The 16658-nt window shown below is 47.9% G+C and overlaps 1 protein-coding gene across 1 annotated transcript; it reads left to right on the top strand.

Annotated features, from left to right (window-relative positions):
• Positions 1-46: 46 nt before the first annotated feature.
• LOC144591680 (putative G-protein coupled receptor 139) lies at positions 47-894 on the top strand (the record flags this gene model as incomplete). Its single annotated transcript, XM_078395722.1, has 1 exon — positions 47-894. A coding segment is annotated over one exon (848 nt), but the record flags the coding sequence as incomplete, so codon positions are not given.
• Between the last annotated feature and the right edge of the window lie 15764 nt (positions 895-16658).

Here is a 16658-nt window from a genome sequence, read left to right as displayed (position 1 = left end):
CTGACGATTGTGGTCCTGTCCCGGGGGAAGTGCGGTCTCTCCACAGGTGTCACTCGCTACCTGATCGCCATGGCAACGGCTGATCTACTGGTGATGATTGTCGACCTGATACTGAGGCAGATTCCGATTGCTTACTGGGAAGCGTTTATATTCCTGAAGTATGTCAGAGTGTGCAATATCCACGCCGTCTTGCTTTACGCCGTCACCGACTGTTCTGTCTGGTTCACCGTCACCTTCACCTTTGATCGATTTGTTGTCATTTGTTGCCAGAAGCTGAAAACAAAGTATTGCACCGAGAGAACAGCGGCTTGGGTTCTGGGGACAGTTACTGTGCTGAGCTGTTTAAAAAACATATGCTGGTATTTTATGTTGAGGGGTATGTACTTGCTTTCTAATTCTCCCTGGTTTTGTTGGGCAACACCTGGTGTTCGATTCTCACTAGCCTGGGGAATCGGGGAGTTTCTCCAGTATCTCATCACCCCCGTGATCCCATTTGTCCTCATTCTCCTGTTCAACACTTCGACCATCAGATACGTGTTAGTGGCGAGCAGAGCCCGCAGGAGACTCCGGGGTCCCAGCAGTGGGGAGAGTGGCAGAGATCCGGAGGTGGAGCGCCGTAGGAAATCCCTCATTTTACTGCTGGTCATCTCGGGGAATTTCATTGTGTTGTGGGCAGTCCATGCGATATTTGTTGTGTGGTTCAGACTGGCTGGAATAATTCCTAGCTGGAAATATCCAGAATTCGCCATCGGGGAAGTGGGCTACATGCTGCAGATCATGAGCTGCTGCACAAACACTGCTCTTTACGCCGTCACCCAGACTAAGTTCAGGCAGCAGTTTAAAGAAGTGGTGAAATCGCCCTTTAAAAAATGCATTCAGCGCCGCGAAGTCTAGGAATCCGTGCCCTCTCCATCCGACCCACCCACCCCCGCACCGCATCCCACTCCCTGGCACACTGTGAAAACTCAGTGTGCTAACCCAAAGTGGACAGTTACAGTCCTGGTATGTCCCCGGATACCGTGACCAACATTTCTTCATTTGCCCCAACGAATCTCCGGCAGTTGCTGGATCCACAACCATCCTCCCACCACCATCAGACCCGCCCCCATTGCCCCACCAGTGCCTCAACACAGAGTACATCGGAATTACGAACCACTGAACTAACTTAGAAATTCTGGTTCAATTGCAAATCATCTAAAGAATGGCGAAGCATGCGGCAAATCTGCAGCGCAACAACACAACCAGGATGTTTTCTTCAGATTGTCACAGAACATTTCTGTCACATCGACAGTTCTTCTCAAAGCAATAAATTATCCCAAAGGAACCAAACGGGTATTTTTCATTCTTAAAAAGCTAAGCAAAGTTCAACTCTCTCGGCATCATTGAAGATGAAACCAGAACAATGTATCAAAGTCATCACCGTTCTCAGCGCAACGGGTTTCTCGCCCTCTCCCCCTCTCTCCACAAGATGGCCTCTGTTTATCTACTTTTTCCCTTTCTAGTCCTCGACTGTGTACTCTGTGTTTAGTCCAAATCTCTCTGCATGAGTGTTCCTGTATATTAATCTTCCTCAACGATCTCCCCTGCGTTTTGCTCTCGCTCTCCGTTAGTGCCCCGTCTCTCGATTCCTCTCTCTGTACCCGGTCACTCTACCTCTCTTTGATTCACTTTTTCCTCTGGACTCTGAATGGCAGGCAGTGACCAGTGGGGTACCGCAAGGTTCGGTGCTGGGACCCCAGCTATTTACGATATACATTAATGACTTAGACGAAGGGATTAAAAGTACCATTAGCAAATTTGCAGATGATACTAAGTTGGGGGGTAGTGTGAATTGTGAGGAAGATGCAATAAGGCTGCAGGGTGACCTGGACAGGTTGTGTGAGTGGGCGGATACATGGCAGATGCAGTTTAATGTAGATAAGTGTGAGGTTATTCACTTTGGAAGTAAGAATAGAAAGGCAGATTATTATCTGAATGGTGTCAAGTTAGGAGGAGGGGGAGTTCAACGAGATCTGGGTGTCCTAGTGCATCAGTCAATGAAAGGAAGCATGCAGGTTCAGCAGGCAGTGAAGAAAGCCAATGGAATGTTGGCCTTCGTAACAAGAGGAGTTGAGTATAGGAGCAAAGAGGTCCTTCTACAGTTGTACCGGGCCCTGGTGAGACCGCACCTGGAGTACTGTGTGCAGTTTTGGTCTCCAAATTTGAGGAAGGATATTCTTGCTATGGAGGGCGTGCAGCGTAGGTTCACTAGATTAATTCCCGGAATGGCGGGACTGTCGTATGTTGAAAGGCTGGAGCGATTGGGCTTGTATACATTGGAATTTAGAAGGATGAGGGGGGATCTTATTGAAACATATAAGATAATTAGGGGATTGGACACATTAGAGGCAGATAACATGTTCCCAATGTTGGGGGAGTCCAGAACAAGGGGCCACAGTTTGAGAATAAGGGGTAGGCCATTTAGAACGGAGATGAGGAAGAACTTTTTCAGTCAGAGGGTGGTGAAGGTGTGGAATTCTCTGCCTCAGAAGGCAGTGGAGGCCAGTTCGTTGGATGCTTTCAAGAGAGAGCTGGATAGAGCTCTTAAGGATAGCGGAGTGAGGGGGTATGGGGAGAAGGCAGGAACGGGGTACTGATTGATAGTGATCAGCCATGATCGCATTGAATGGCGGTGCTGGCTCGAAGGGCTGAATGGCCTACTCCTGCACCTATTGTCTATTGTCTATTGTCTATTGACTCAACTTGCACGAGCGTTTTTAATCATTTTTTATGATGTCTTATTGAGTGTAAGTGTGATTTATCCGCCATTTCAATCATTATTGTTTACTGGGAGGTTTCCCAGAGATCAGGGATGGTGTTCTCGTTATCAACTTCTCCCAATAAATTGAGCGAACGGGGGCAGATTTTCATAGCGAACTTCAAGATACGCAAACATATCCGGATGATTCATTTACGTGCACTAACATCCGTCTACTCAACCTACGCTCTCTGTCTATGTTTACCCTGTGGAAACCCTCTCTTTGCTCTCGGTAATTTCAATCATAGCACCGACCAGTCCTATTAATATACATTATGACAAATGATTGGAACGAATCAGCGCTGGACCTCCGATGACTCCAGAGAAGGTAGCCCTGTTATGCAATGATGAAAAATCCTTAAGATATGTTCAACCCATGTGTGGTCTCCAAATTTGAGGAAGGATATTCTTGCTGTTGAGAGCGTGCAGCTAGGTTCACTAGGTTAATTCCCGGAATGGTGTGACTGCCGTATGTTGAAAGACTGGAGCGACGGAGGCTTGTACATGCTGGAATTTAGAAGGATGAGAGGGGATCTTATTGAAACATATAAGATTATTAAGGGATTGGACACATTAGAGGCAGGAAACATGTTCCCAATGTTGGGGGAGTCCAGAACCAGGGCCCACAGTTTAAGAAGAAGGGGTAGGCAATATAGAACGGAGATGAGGGAAAACTTTTTCAGTCAGAGAGCTTGAAATCTGTGGAATTCTCTGCCTCAGAAGGCAGTGGAGGCCAATTCTCTGGATGTTTTCAAGAGAGAGCTAGATAGAGCTCTTAAAGATAGCGAAGTCAGGGGGTACGGGGAGAAGGCAGGAACGGGGTGCTGATTGTGAATGATCAGCCATGATCACATTGAATGGCGGTGCAGGCTCGAAGGGCCGAATGGCCTACACCTGCACCTATTGTCTATTAAACGGTTGGTAAAATCTGAGAAAGTTAAGCAGGCACAGGTCAATAGACAATAGACAATAGACAATAGGTGCAGGAGAAGGAAATATGCGCCCGTTTAAGCCAGGAAACCATTTTGTTCCTCTGGTATCTTTGATTCGGACCAGGATCCACCTTCACCCGCTGCCCCGCGCTCCCCGCGGAATTCCATCTACATCACACGACAGGTCGGCCAGGGGATTCCCATGACGTAACGCCGTCAGTTGGTCCCGACCTCCCCATTACGTCACGCCGTCAGTGCCCGTAGGTTTGCTTCATGTCACGCCGTCACGTGGTCCTGAGCCGCGCCGTATGTCACTACGTCAGGTGGAACTCAAGCCCCGCCCTATGTCAGGTGGACCTCAAGCCCCGCCCTACGTCATGCCGTCAGGTGGACCTCCAGCCCCGCCCTACGTCAACACGTCAAGCGGACCTTCAGCCCCGCCCTACGTCACGCCGTCAGGTCGATCGCGAGCCCCGCGAGGATGGCGGTTTAACGGTCGGAGAGCGAGGGAGCGCCCGAGGGGACGGAGGATGGAGCGGGGAGAGACGACAGGTGGGGCCGGGTGGCTCAGGGTGGGGTAGAGAAGGGGAGGATGGGGGCGGGGAAGGGGGTGGGAGAGAAAGGGGATGTGGGGGGAGAGAAGGGGGTGGGAAGGAAAGGTGAGGGGGAAGGGAGTGAGAAGCGGGATGGGGAGGGAGTGGGGAGAGAAGGTGAGGGGTGTAGGGGGAGGGTGAGGGGTGTTGGGGGAGGGTGAGGGGTGTAGGGGGAGGGTGAGGGGTGTAGGGGAGGGTGAGGGGTGTTGGGGGAGGGTGAGGGGTGTTGGGGGAGGGTGAGGGGTGTAGGGGGAGGGTGAGGGGTGTTGGGGGAGGGGGAGGGGTGTAGGGGGAGGGTGAGGGGGAGGGGGGAGGGTGAGGGGTGTTGGGGGAGGGGTGTAGGGGAGGGTAAGCGGTGTTGGGGGAGAGAGGCGTGTAGGGGAGGGTGTGGGGAGAGGGGGAGGGTGTAGGGGAGAGGGTGAGGGATGAGGGGAGAGGGTGAGGGGTGTGGGGAGGGGTGTGGGGGGAGGGTGGGCAGTGAGGGGCATAGTCAGGGTGGGAGGGAGGACATGGGGCTGAAGGGGACGATGGTTGGGCAGGGACAGCAAGGAGGATGGAGAGGAGATAGCAAGGGTTATGGGAGTCGAGGGAGAGGAAAGAGTGAGGAGGGGCAGAGGGGATGGTGAGGGTTTAGGACATGTGAGGCAGACACAGGGGGATTGATATTTGAACTGGGGAGGGGGACATTAGTAGGAGGGAGACATGGAGGGGGTTGGAGCTGGGAGATGGAGCCTGGCCAGGGAGGTATAGGGAATGCAGACAGCCCCAGAGGTAATCTGTCTCTAGATCTGTTCTGCAGCATCCTGTCTCAATGTGCAAGACATTAGGGAGACCACACCCGCTATGATATGTACAGTTCCAGTCACCCTGCTACAGGAAGGGTGTTAGTAAACTGGAAAAGATGCAACATAGATCGATTCATTACCTGGATTGGAGGGTTTGAGTGAGGAGGAGCTGGATAGGCTGGGATTGATTTCCATGGAGCAAAGAAACATAAGGAGATGACATACAGGTTTATAAAATCACGTGAGCACAGATCGGGTGAAGGTCTAAAACTAGGGTTTATAGGTTCAGTGTGAGAGGGGAAAATTTAAAGGGGATGTGGTGCTGCATGACTCTTTGATTTCCAACATTCATTAAAGTTCTAGCAGTCAGATTTTATTTCCCTGTCGCGCCCCTGACTGATGTCGCATTTGTTTCAGGAAGCGGATAGAGCGAGAACAACGGGCTCTACATGTCAGAAACAGAGGCAAGGTCTGGTGAAAGGCCGCAGGGAACAGTTGACCAACAGACACAAGAAAGGCTGAGGTGAGAGGGAGCTGGGACTGGAAGATGGGTGTGTGTTTTGTCTTGCCTTACTCCTCATTATGATCGCACCTCCTCATTTATCTCTTTAGAAACATAGAAAATAGGTGCAGGAGTAGGCCATTCGGCCCTTCGAGCCTGCACTGCCATTCAATATGATCATGGCTGATCATCCAACTCAGTATCCCATACCTGCCTTCTCTCCATATCCCCTGATCCCTTTAGCCACACAGGCCACATCTAACTCCCTCTTAAATATAGGCAATGAACTGGCCTCAACTACCTTCTGTGGCAGAGAATTCCACAGATTCACCAATCTGTGTGAAAAAAAACTTTCTCATCTCGGTCCTAAAAGACTTCCCCCTTATCCTTAAACTGTGACCCCTTGTTCTGGACTTCCCCAACATCGGGAACAATCTTCCTGCATCTAGCCTGTCCAACCCCTTAAGAATTTTGTAAGTTTCTATAAGATCCCCCCTCAATCTTCTAAATTCCAGCGAGTACAAGCCGAGTCCATCCAGTCTTTCTTCATATGAAAGTCCTGCCTTCCCAGGAATCAATCTGGTGAACCTTCTCTGTACTCCCTCTATGGCAAGAATGTCTTTCCTCAGATTAGGAGACCAAAACTGTACGCAGTACTCCAGGTGTGGTCTCACCAATGCCCTGTACAACTGCAGCAGAACCACCCTGCTCCTATATTCAAATCCCCTCGCTCTGAATGCCAACATACCATTCGCTTTCTTCACTACCTGCTGCACCTGCATGCCTACTTTCAATGACTGGTGTACCACGACACCCTGGTCTCGTTGCACCTCCCCTTCTCCTAATCGGCCACCATTCAGATAATAGTCAGCTTTCCTGTTCTTGCCACCAAAGTGGATAACCTCACATTTATCCACATTATACTGCATCTGCCATGCATTTGCCTACTCACCTAACCTATCCAAGTCACGTTGCAGCCTCCGAGCATCCTCCTCACAGCTAACACTGCCCCCCAGCTTCGTGTCATCCGCAAACTTGGAGATGTTGCATTCAATTCCCTCGTCCAAATCATTAATATATATTGTAAATAACTGGGGTCCCAGCACTGAGCCTTGCGGTACCCCACTAGTCACTGCCTGCCATTCTGAAAAGGACCCATTTATTCCTACTCTTTGCTTCCTGTCTGCCAGCCAGTTCTCTATCCACATCAATACTGAACCCACAATACCGTGTGCTTTAAGTTTGCATACTAATCTTTTATGTGGGACCTTGATGAAAGCCTTCTGGAAGTCCAGATATAACACATCCACTGGTTCTCCCTTATCCATTCGACTAGTTACATCCTTAAAAAATTCTATAAGATTCGTCAGACATGATTTACCTTTCATAAATCCATGCTGACTTTGTCCAATGATTTCACCACTTTCCAAATGTGCTGCTATCCCATCTTTAATAACTGACTCTAGCATATTCTCCAATACCGATGTTAGACTAACTGGTCTGTAATTCCCCGTTTTCTCTCTCCCTCCCTTTTTGAAAAGTGGGGTTACATTAGCTACACTCCAATCCTCAGGAACTACTCCAGAATCTAAAGAGTTTTGAAAAATTATCATTAATGCATCCACTATTTCTGGGGCTACCTCCTAAAGCACTCTGGGATGCAGCCTATCTGGCCCTGGGGATTTATCGGCCTTTAATCCATTCAATTTACCTAACACAACTTCCCGACTAACCTGGATTTCACTCAGTTCCTCCATCTCATTTGACCCCCGGTCCCCTGCTATTTCCGGCAGATTATTTATGTCTTCCTTAGTGAAGACAGAACCAAAGTAGTTATTCAATTAGTCTGACATGTCCTTGTTCCCCATGACCAATTCACCTGTTTCTGACAGCAAGGGACCTACATTTGTTTTAACTATTCTTTTTCTCTTCACATATCTATAAAAGCTTTTGCAGTCAGTTTTTATGTTCCCTGCCAGTTTTCTTTCATAATCTATTTTCCCTTTCCTAATTAAGCCCTTTGTCCTCCTCTGCTGGGCTGAATTTCTCCCAGTCCTCTGGTAGGCTGCTTTTTCTTGCTAATTTGTCCGCTTCATCTTTTGTTTTGATACTATCCCTAATCTCCTTTGTTAGCCACGGATGCACTACCTTCCCTGATTTATTCTTTTGCCAAACTGGGATGAACAATTGTTGTAGTTCATCCATGCGGTCTTTAAATGCCTTCCATTGCATATCCACCGTCAACCCTTTAAGAATCAATTGCCAGTCTATCTTGGCCAATTCACGTCTCATGCCCTCAAAGTTACCTTTCTTTAAGTTCAGAACCGTTGTTTCTGAATTAACTATGTCACTCTCCATCCTAATGAAGAACTCAACCATATTATGGTCACTCTTGCCCAAGGGGCCACGCACATCAAGACTGCTAACTAACCCTTCCTCATTACTCAATACCCAGTCTAGAATAGCCTGCTCTCTCGTTGGTTCCTCTACATGTTGGTTTAGAAAACTATCCCGCATACATTCCAAGAAACCCTCTTCCTCAGCACCTCTGCCAATTTGATTCACCCAATCTATATGTAGATTGAAGTCACCCATTGTAACTGTTTTACCTTTGTTGCACGCATTTCTAATTTCCTGTTTGATGCCATCCCCAACTCTGTTACGACTGTTAGGTGGCCTGTACACAACTCCACTAGTGTTTTCTGCCCCTTAGTGTTTCGCAGCTCTCCCCATATCGATTCCACATCCTCCAAGCTAACGTCCTTCCTTTCTATTGCGTTAATCTCCTCTCTAACCAGCAACGCTACCCCACCTCCTTTTCCTTTCTGTCTATCCCTCCTGAATATTGAATATCCCTGGATGTTCAGCTCCCAGCCTTGGTCACCCTGGAGCCATGTCTCCGTAATCCCACTATATCATATTCATTAATAACTATCTGCACATTCCACTTATCCACCTTATTACGAATGCTCCTTGCATTGAGACACAAAGCCTTCAGGCTTGTTTTTACAACACTCTTACCCCTTATACAATTATGTTGAAAAGTGGCCCTTTTTGATTTTTGCCCTCGATTTGTCTGTCTGCCACTTTTACTTTTCACCTTGCTACCTATTGCTTCTACCCTCATTTTACACCCCCTCTGTCTCTCTGCTCATGCTCCCATCCCCCTGCCACATTCGTTTAAATCCTCCCCGACAGCACTAGCAAATACTCCCCCAAGGACATTGGTTCCATTCCAGCTCAGGTGCAGACCGTCCTGTTTGTACTGGTCCCACCTCCCCCAGAACTGGTTCCAATGTCCTAGAAGTTTGAATCCCTCCCCCTTGCACCATTTTTCAAGCCACGTATTCATCTGAAATATCCTCCTATTTCTACTCTGACTAGCACGTGGCACTGGTAGTAATCCAGAGATTATTACCTTTGAGGTCCTACTTTTAAGTTTATCTCCCAGTTCCCTAAATTCACCTTGTAGGACCTCATCCCGTTTTTTACCTACATCGTTGGTGCCAATGTACACCACGACAACTGGCTGTTCACCCTCCCTTTCCAGAATGTTCTGCAGCCGCTCAGAGACATCCCTGACCCTTGCACCAGGGAGGCAATATACCATCCTGGAGTCTCGTTTGCGGCCGCAGAAACGCCTATCTTATTCCCCTTACAATTGAATCCCATATTACTATAGCCCTTCCACTCTTTTTCCTCCCCTCCTTTGCCACAGAGCCACCCACGGTGCCATGAACGTGGCTGCTGCTGCCTTCCCCTGATGAGCCATCTCCCCCAACAGTATCCAAAATGGTATATCTGTTTAGGAGGGAGATGACCGCAGGGGACTCCTGCACTACCTGCCTACTGCTACGCTAGCTAGTGGCCACCTGTACCCTTTCTGTCCGCTTATCTTTTACCTGCGGTGTGGCCAGCTCACTGTACGTGCTATTCACGACCTTCTCAGCATCGTGGATGCTCCAGAATGAGTACCAACCGCAGCTCCAAACGTTCAATGCGGTCTGCCAGGAGCTGCAGCTGGACACACTTCCTGCACACGTAGTCATCAGGGACATCGACAATATCCCTGATCTTCCACATGTTGCAGGATGAGCACTCCACGGGGTCGATCTCAACTGAATTTAGATCATCCAGACATGTCTGATTAGACGATTTATTCACAAAATGCTGGAGTAACTCAGATTAGACCCTCTGCCCAAGAATCACCTCCCAAAGCACTCTACCCTTTTACACCACTACACGAAAGGGACAGAAGTGAGAGTGGGCCACTTGTCTCCTCAAACATGCCCCATAATTTAATGTGACCAGAGCCAATTTGCTCCACACCTCAACTCCTCTCCTGTGCCAACTGCACATAGCTTTGCATTCCATGATCTTTGAAAAACTGATCTGTGACCTCCATCATCAACAATCTAACCTCCAGGGTGGGGAATTCCAGCGTCACCATGCTCTCCCTGAATGTGACTGAACAATTATGGTGTAATAATTACCATAATTTGCAAATTCACGTACAAATTTAACTACACTGTCATCCAGATTGTTAATGTGGATAACAAACAACAGTGGACACAGCACTAACCTCTGCATCACTCCACTGGTCACAGGCCTCCAATGAGAAAAACAGTGCTCCAAAACTAACCATTGACTCTTTCATCCAAGCCAATCTTGAATCGAATTGTCTAGCTTGCCTTGGATTCCATGTGATCTAACCTTCCACACTAGCCTACCATATGGCAACTTGTCAATGGTGTTCTGAAGTCCATATAAACTGCCCTGTTCACTGTCCTGGCCTCATCTTCGAAATATACTTGTTAGGTTTGTGAGATAGGATTTCCCATTGCCAAAGCAATGCTGACTATCTCTAAACCGACCTGGAGTCATACTGCACAGAAGCAGGCTCTTCTGTTCAATGAGCAGGCTCTTCTTCCTTCTGTCTACGCGTCCCACCTGCCACAATGTGGCCCATAACCCTCTAAACCTTTCCTATCCAAGTACCTGTCCAAATGTTTTAAAATGTTTATACAGCACCCCCCTTAACTACCTCCTCTGGCAGCTACTTCTATTTATCCACCCTCTGTTTGAAAATGCTGCCCTCAGATTTCTATTGAATCTTTTGCCTCTCACATTAAACTTAAGTCCCTCTGGTTCTTGATTTCCCTACTCAGGATAAAAGTTCACGAGTTACACGAGTAGAATTAGGCAATTTGGTCCATCGAAAACCAATTCCCCATTCAATCATGGCTGATCTCTGTATCCTAATCCCATTTCCTGCCTTCTCCCCATAACACTTGACACCTATTCTAATCAAGAATTTGTCCATCTCTGCCTTAAAAATATCCACTGGCTGCCCTCTGTCTTCTTATTCCACAGATTAACTATCCTATGACTAAAGAATTTCCTCCTTACCTCGTTTCTGAAAGAGCGCCCTTTCATTCTGTGGCTATAACTTCTGGTCCGAAACTCTCCCACCAGTGGAAACATGCTTTCCACATCCACTCTACAGCGTTTCATTGTTTTGTAATTTCCAATGAGGTTCCCCCCTCAACTTTCTAAACTTTGGCGAGTCGAGGCCCGGTGCTGTCAAACGCTCAGACGACATAGACAATAATATATACACCTTATGATCACCGCTTAGCCTCCTGAGCTCAAAGGAATAAAGCCCTAGCTTGCCCAACTCCCCCTTGTTAAAGAAAACTTTAGAACACAACACAAAGATCTGGCAAGAAAAGCAAGACTTTATTCCAAAGCGCCAAACACAGTGATCACTGGGAGCAATCGTAGGAGATTGCTCAACGAACAAAGATTCATCTGTTCCTTAAGTACAGACTTTCCTTTTGATGTTTGGTTTGCCATAGCAAACACTTTAGAGGTTTTCCTTCCTCCAAATGATCTTATACAAATATACATTGTGCACCTCTCAAAGCGCAGCAGAGTAAACACAGCCATTACAGATAAGCAAATGTCCTGTTACCCTTTCAACTGTATTTTATTAGACAATAGACAATAGACAATAGGTGCAGGAGTAGGCCATTCGGCCCTTCGAGCCAGCACCGCCATTCAATGTGGTCATGGCTGATCATTCTCAATCAGTACCCCGTTCCTGCTTTCTCTCCATATCCCCTGACTCCGCTATCCTTAAGAGCTCTATCTAGCTCTCTCTTGAATGTATTCAGAGAATTGGTCTCCACTGCCCTCTGAGGCAGAGAATTCCACAGATTCACAACTCTCTGACTAAAAAAGTGTTTCCTCATCTCTGTTCTAAATGGCCTACCCCTTATTCTTAAACTGTGGCCCCTGGTTCTGGACTCCCCCAACATTGGGAACATGTTTCCTGGCTCTAACATGTCCAACCCCTTAATAATCTTATACGTTTCGATAACATCCCCTCTCATCCTTCTAAATTCCAGTGTATACAAACTAATAGTCTCTCCAGTCTTTCAACATATGACAGTTCCGCCATTCCGGGAATTAACCTAGTAAACCTACGCTGCACGCCCTCAATGGCAAGAATATCCTTCCTCAAATTTGGAGACCAAAACTGCACACAGTACTCCAGGTGCGGTCTCACTAGGGCCCTGTACAATTGCAGAAGGACCTCTTTGCTCCTATACTCAACTCCTCTTGTTATGAAGGCCAACATTCCATTGGCTTTCTTCACTGCCTGCTGTACCTGCATGCTTCCTTTCAGTGACTGATGCACTAAGACACCCAGATCACGTTGTACGTCCCCTTTTCCTAACTTGACATCATTCAAATAATAATCAGCCTTCCTATTCTTACCACCAAAGTGGATAACCTCACACTTATCTACATTAAACTGCATCTGCCATGCATCCGCCCACTCACACAACCTGTCCAAGTCACCCTGCAACCTCATAGCATCTTCTTCACAGTTCACAGTGCCACCTAGCTTTGTATCATCGGCAAATTTGCTAATGGTACTTTTAATCCCTTCATCCAAGTCATTGATGTATATTGTAAATAGCTGTGGTCCCAACACCGAGCCTTGCGGTACCCCACTAGTCACTGCCTGCCATTCTGAAAGGGACCCATTTATCCCCACTCTTTGCTTTCTGTCTGTCAACCAACTTTCTATCCATGTCAGTACCCTATCTCCAATACCATGTGCTCTAATTTTGCCCACCAATCTCCTATGTGGGACCTTGTCGAAGGCTTTCTGAAAGTCGAGGTACACCACATCCACCGGCTCTCCCCTGTCAATTTTCCTAGTTCCATCCTCAAAAAATCCAGTAGATTAGTCAAGCACGATTTCCCCTTCGTAAATCCATGCTGACTCGGAACGATCCTGTTACTGCGATCCAAATGCTCCGCAATTTCGTCTTTTATAATTGACTCCAGCATCTTCCCCACCACTGATGTCAGACTAACTGGTCTATAATTTCCCGTTTTCTCTCTTCCTCCTTTCTTGAAAAGTGGGATAACATTAGCTACCCTCCAATCCACAGGAACTGACCCGGAATCTATAGAACATTGGAAAATAATCACTAATGCGTCCACAATTTCTAGAGCAACCTTCTTAAGCACCCTGGGATGCAGACCATCAGGCCCTGGGGATTTATCAGCCTTGAGTCCCATTAGTCTACCCAAAACTTTTTCCTGCCTAATGTGGATTTCCTCCAGTTCCTCTGTCACCCTAGGATCTCTGGCCACTAGAACATCTGGGAGATTGTTTGTATCCTCCTCAGTGAAGACAGATCCAAAGTACCGGTTCAACTCGTCTGCCATTTCCTTGTTCCCCATAATAAATTCCCCTGCTTCTGTCTTCAAGGGACCTACATTTGCCTTGACTATTTTTTTCCTCTTCACATACCTAAAAAAGCTTTTACTATCCTCCTTTATATTATTGGCTAGTTTACCCTCGTAACTCATCTTTTCTCCCCGTATTGCCTTTTTAGTTATCTTCTGTTGCTCTTTAAAAGAGTCCCAATCCTCTGGCTTCCCACTCTTCCCTGCTAGGGCCTTCTTCCAGTCAAATTTGGCCAACTCCTGCCTCATGCCTCTGTAATCCCCTTTGCTATACTGTAATACTGACACCTCCGATTTTCCCTTCTCCCTCTCAATTTGTACAGTAAAACTTATCATATTGTGGTCACTGCCTCCTAATGGCTCATTTACCTCGAGTCCCCTTATCAGGTCAGGTTCATTACATAACACTAAATCCAGAATTGCCTTCTCCCTGGTAGGCTCCAGTACAAGCTGTTCTAAGAATCCATCTCGGAGGCACTCCACAAACTCTCTTTCCTGGGGTCCATTACCAACCTGATTTTCCCAGTCTACCTGCATGTTGAAATCTCCCATGACCACTGTAGCATTACATTTGTGACATGCCAATTTTAGCTCCTGATTCAACTTGCACCCTATGTCGAGGCTACTGTTTGGGGGCCTGTAGATAATGATAATAATAATAATAATTCATTTATTTTATATAGCGCCTTATCGGGTGCTCAAAGCGCTTTACAAAGACAATTAACATAAAAACAAACAGACAAACTATCCTGACGGAAAAGCGGCGAATAAACAACGCCAGCATCCTCTCACGTCAGGGTCCGGCAGTAGACAACAAAAAGCACAGGACACACAGATACAATTTTTACACAAACAGCCATCACAGTGATTGCTCTAGGCATACCCTCACTGTGATGGAAGGCAAAGTCTTATCTCCTCCTCATTCTTCTCCCGTGGTGCCACGAGGTGATCGAGGCTCCCAACTTTCTGAAGCCCCCACCGGGCGATGGAAAGTCCCAGGGCCGAGCCGAGCAGGCCGATGAAAGTCCTGAGCCCCCACCGGGCGATGGAAAGTGCTGCGGCTGAGCCACGCAGGGTGATGAAGGGCCTGCGAGCGGGTCGATCGTACCTCGCGCTTCGGGGCGGTCGAAGCTGCTACGGCTGGAGCTCCCAAAAACCGGTCGCCAGCCAGGGACCTGCGAACTCCCGATGTTGCGGTCTGCAGGGCCCACGGCCGAAGCCTCCGAGATAGTAAGTCCAGGCCCTGCGACCGGAGTCTTCAAGGTCGATCCCAGCTGGAGGCCGCCGACTCCACGATGTTAGGCCGTAGCGCGAACGGAGATACGACACGGTAAAGGTCGCATCTCCGTTGAGGAAGAGATTAGAAAAAAAGGTTTCCCCCAACCCCCCCACCACCCCCCCACATACACAGAGTTAAAAATAGAACAAAACGTACATTAAACGATGACAATAGACAAAAAACAAAAAAAAGACAGAGAGACTGCCGGTGAGCCGCAGCTGACTCCCATTAGGGTCTTTTTACCCTTACAATTCCTCATCTCTATCCATACTGATCCTACATCTCCTGATTCTATGTCACTCCTTGCAAGGGAGTGAATATCATTCCTTACCAACAGAGCTACCCCGGCCCCTCTCCCCACCTGCCTGTTTTTTTCTGTACGTTGTGTACCACTGAATATTCAGCTCCCAGCCCTAGTCCTCTTGTAGCCATGTCTCAGTGATTCCCACAACATCATACTTGCCAATGTCTAACTGAGCCTCAAGCTCATCCATTTTATTTCTTATACTTCGCGCATTTAAATACAACACTTTAACTTCTGTATTTACCTCCCTTCTCACACCGGTCACAATTGGCCCTGACCTTACTCTCATATCCCTTCTAGAACTTCCCTTCCCATTCATACGAGAGTCCTTTACAGTTTCTCCTGTATTTGCTTCCCCTTTAACTCCATCTCCATATTCCCAGTTTGTCAACCCCTCCCCCCCCACTACTTAGTTTAAAGCCACACTTGTAGCACTAGCAAAACTGCCTGCCAGAATGTTGGTCCCCCTGCTGTTAAGGTGTAACCCGTCCCTTTTGTACAGGTCACCCCTACCCCAGAAGAGATCCCAGTGGTCCAGAAATCTAAATCCCTGCTCCCTGCACCAGCCCCTCAGCCATACATTCATATCCCCGATCTCTCTGTTCCTGCCCTCACCAGCACGAGGTACAGGCAGCAGTCCAGAGATAACCACCTTCGACGTCCTACTTCTCAGTCTTCTTCCTAACTCTCTAAACTCACGCTGCAGTATCTCCTTCCTCGTCCTCCTGACGTCGTTCGTTCCCACGTGCACAACTACTTCCGGTTGATCACCTTCCCTCGCTAGGATGTTCTGAAGCCGCTCCGTGATGTCTTGAACCCTGGCACCAGGGAGGCAACTAACCATCCTCGACTCCCGCCTGTCGCCACAGAATCTACTGTCCGTACCTCGGACAATGGAGTCACCCACTACTATGGCTCTTCCTGACTTCGGTCTCCCCGGTCGAGTTTCCTTGCCTGGGTTAGAACCGCCAACGCGACTGCCGCTCGGACTGGAAGTGTCTTCTGCCCCAACAGGGTGTACCTGTTTGCAATAGGCACAGCCACCGGGGTCTTCTGTAGTCCACGTTCGCTCCCCCCTGAAACGGTCTCCCACCTTCGCTCGACCTGGACCCTTGGTGTGACAGCCTCACAGTAGGTCCTGTCCAGGAAACTCTCGCATTCCCGGATGGCCCTGAGGTCAACCAGCTGCTTCTCCAACTCAGCCACACGTCCAGTCAGGAGCTGCACCTGGAAACAGTTCTTGCAGGTGAAGCTCCCAGAAGCTCCAGCAGTGTCTCTACCTTCCCACATCCTGCAGGAAACACACTGCACCAACTTATTGTTTTATCATTGCCATTTGTCCTTTGAGAACAGAATCTGACTAAAGTAAACTGCAGTGAGTGTCAGCTGCAGATGCTCAGTTTCAACCTTCTTTAAAACACAGAATTATTATCATGCATGAAGAGGACTTTAAACATTTTAAGCACACCAGGGCAGTGTAGATGGGGCATATTGGTTGGCTTAGGCAAGTTAGACCAAAAAGTCTGTTTCCACGCTGTGTAACTCTCTGACTCTAATCAGCCCATGTCTAACCAAATGCATGTATATCTCATCTCAGAATCCTCTCCAGTAATTTGCCTACCACAGATGTTTGGCTTACTGGTCTATAGTTCCCAGGTTTTTCCTGGCAGCCTTTCTCAAATAGAGGCGCAACATT

This window comes from Rhinoraja longicauda, unplaced genomic scaffold, assembly GCF_053455715.1.
Source record: "Rhinoraja longicauda isolate Sanriku21f unplaced genomic scaffold, sRhiLon1.1 Scf001438, whole genome shotgun sequence".
Taxonomy (NCBI): domain Eukaryota; kingdom Metazoa; phylum Chordata; class Chondrichthyes; order Rajiformes; family Arhynchobatidae; genus Rhinoraja; species Rhinoraja longicauda.
Note: the sequence above shows the minus strand (reverse complement) of the source record. Positions and strands in the feature narration are given on the sequence as shown.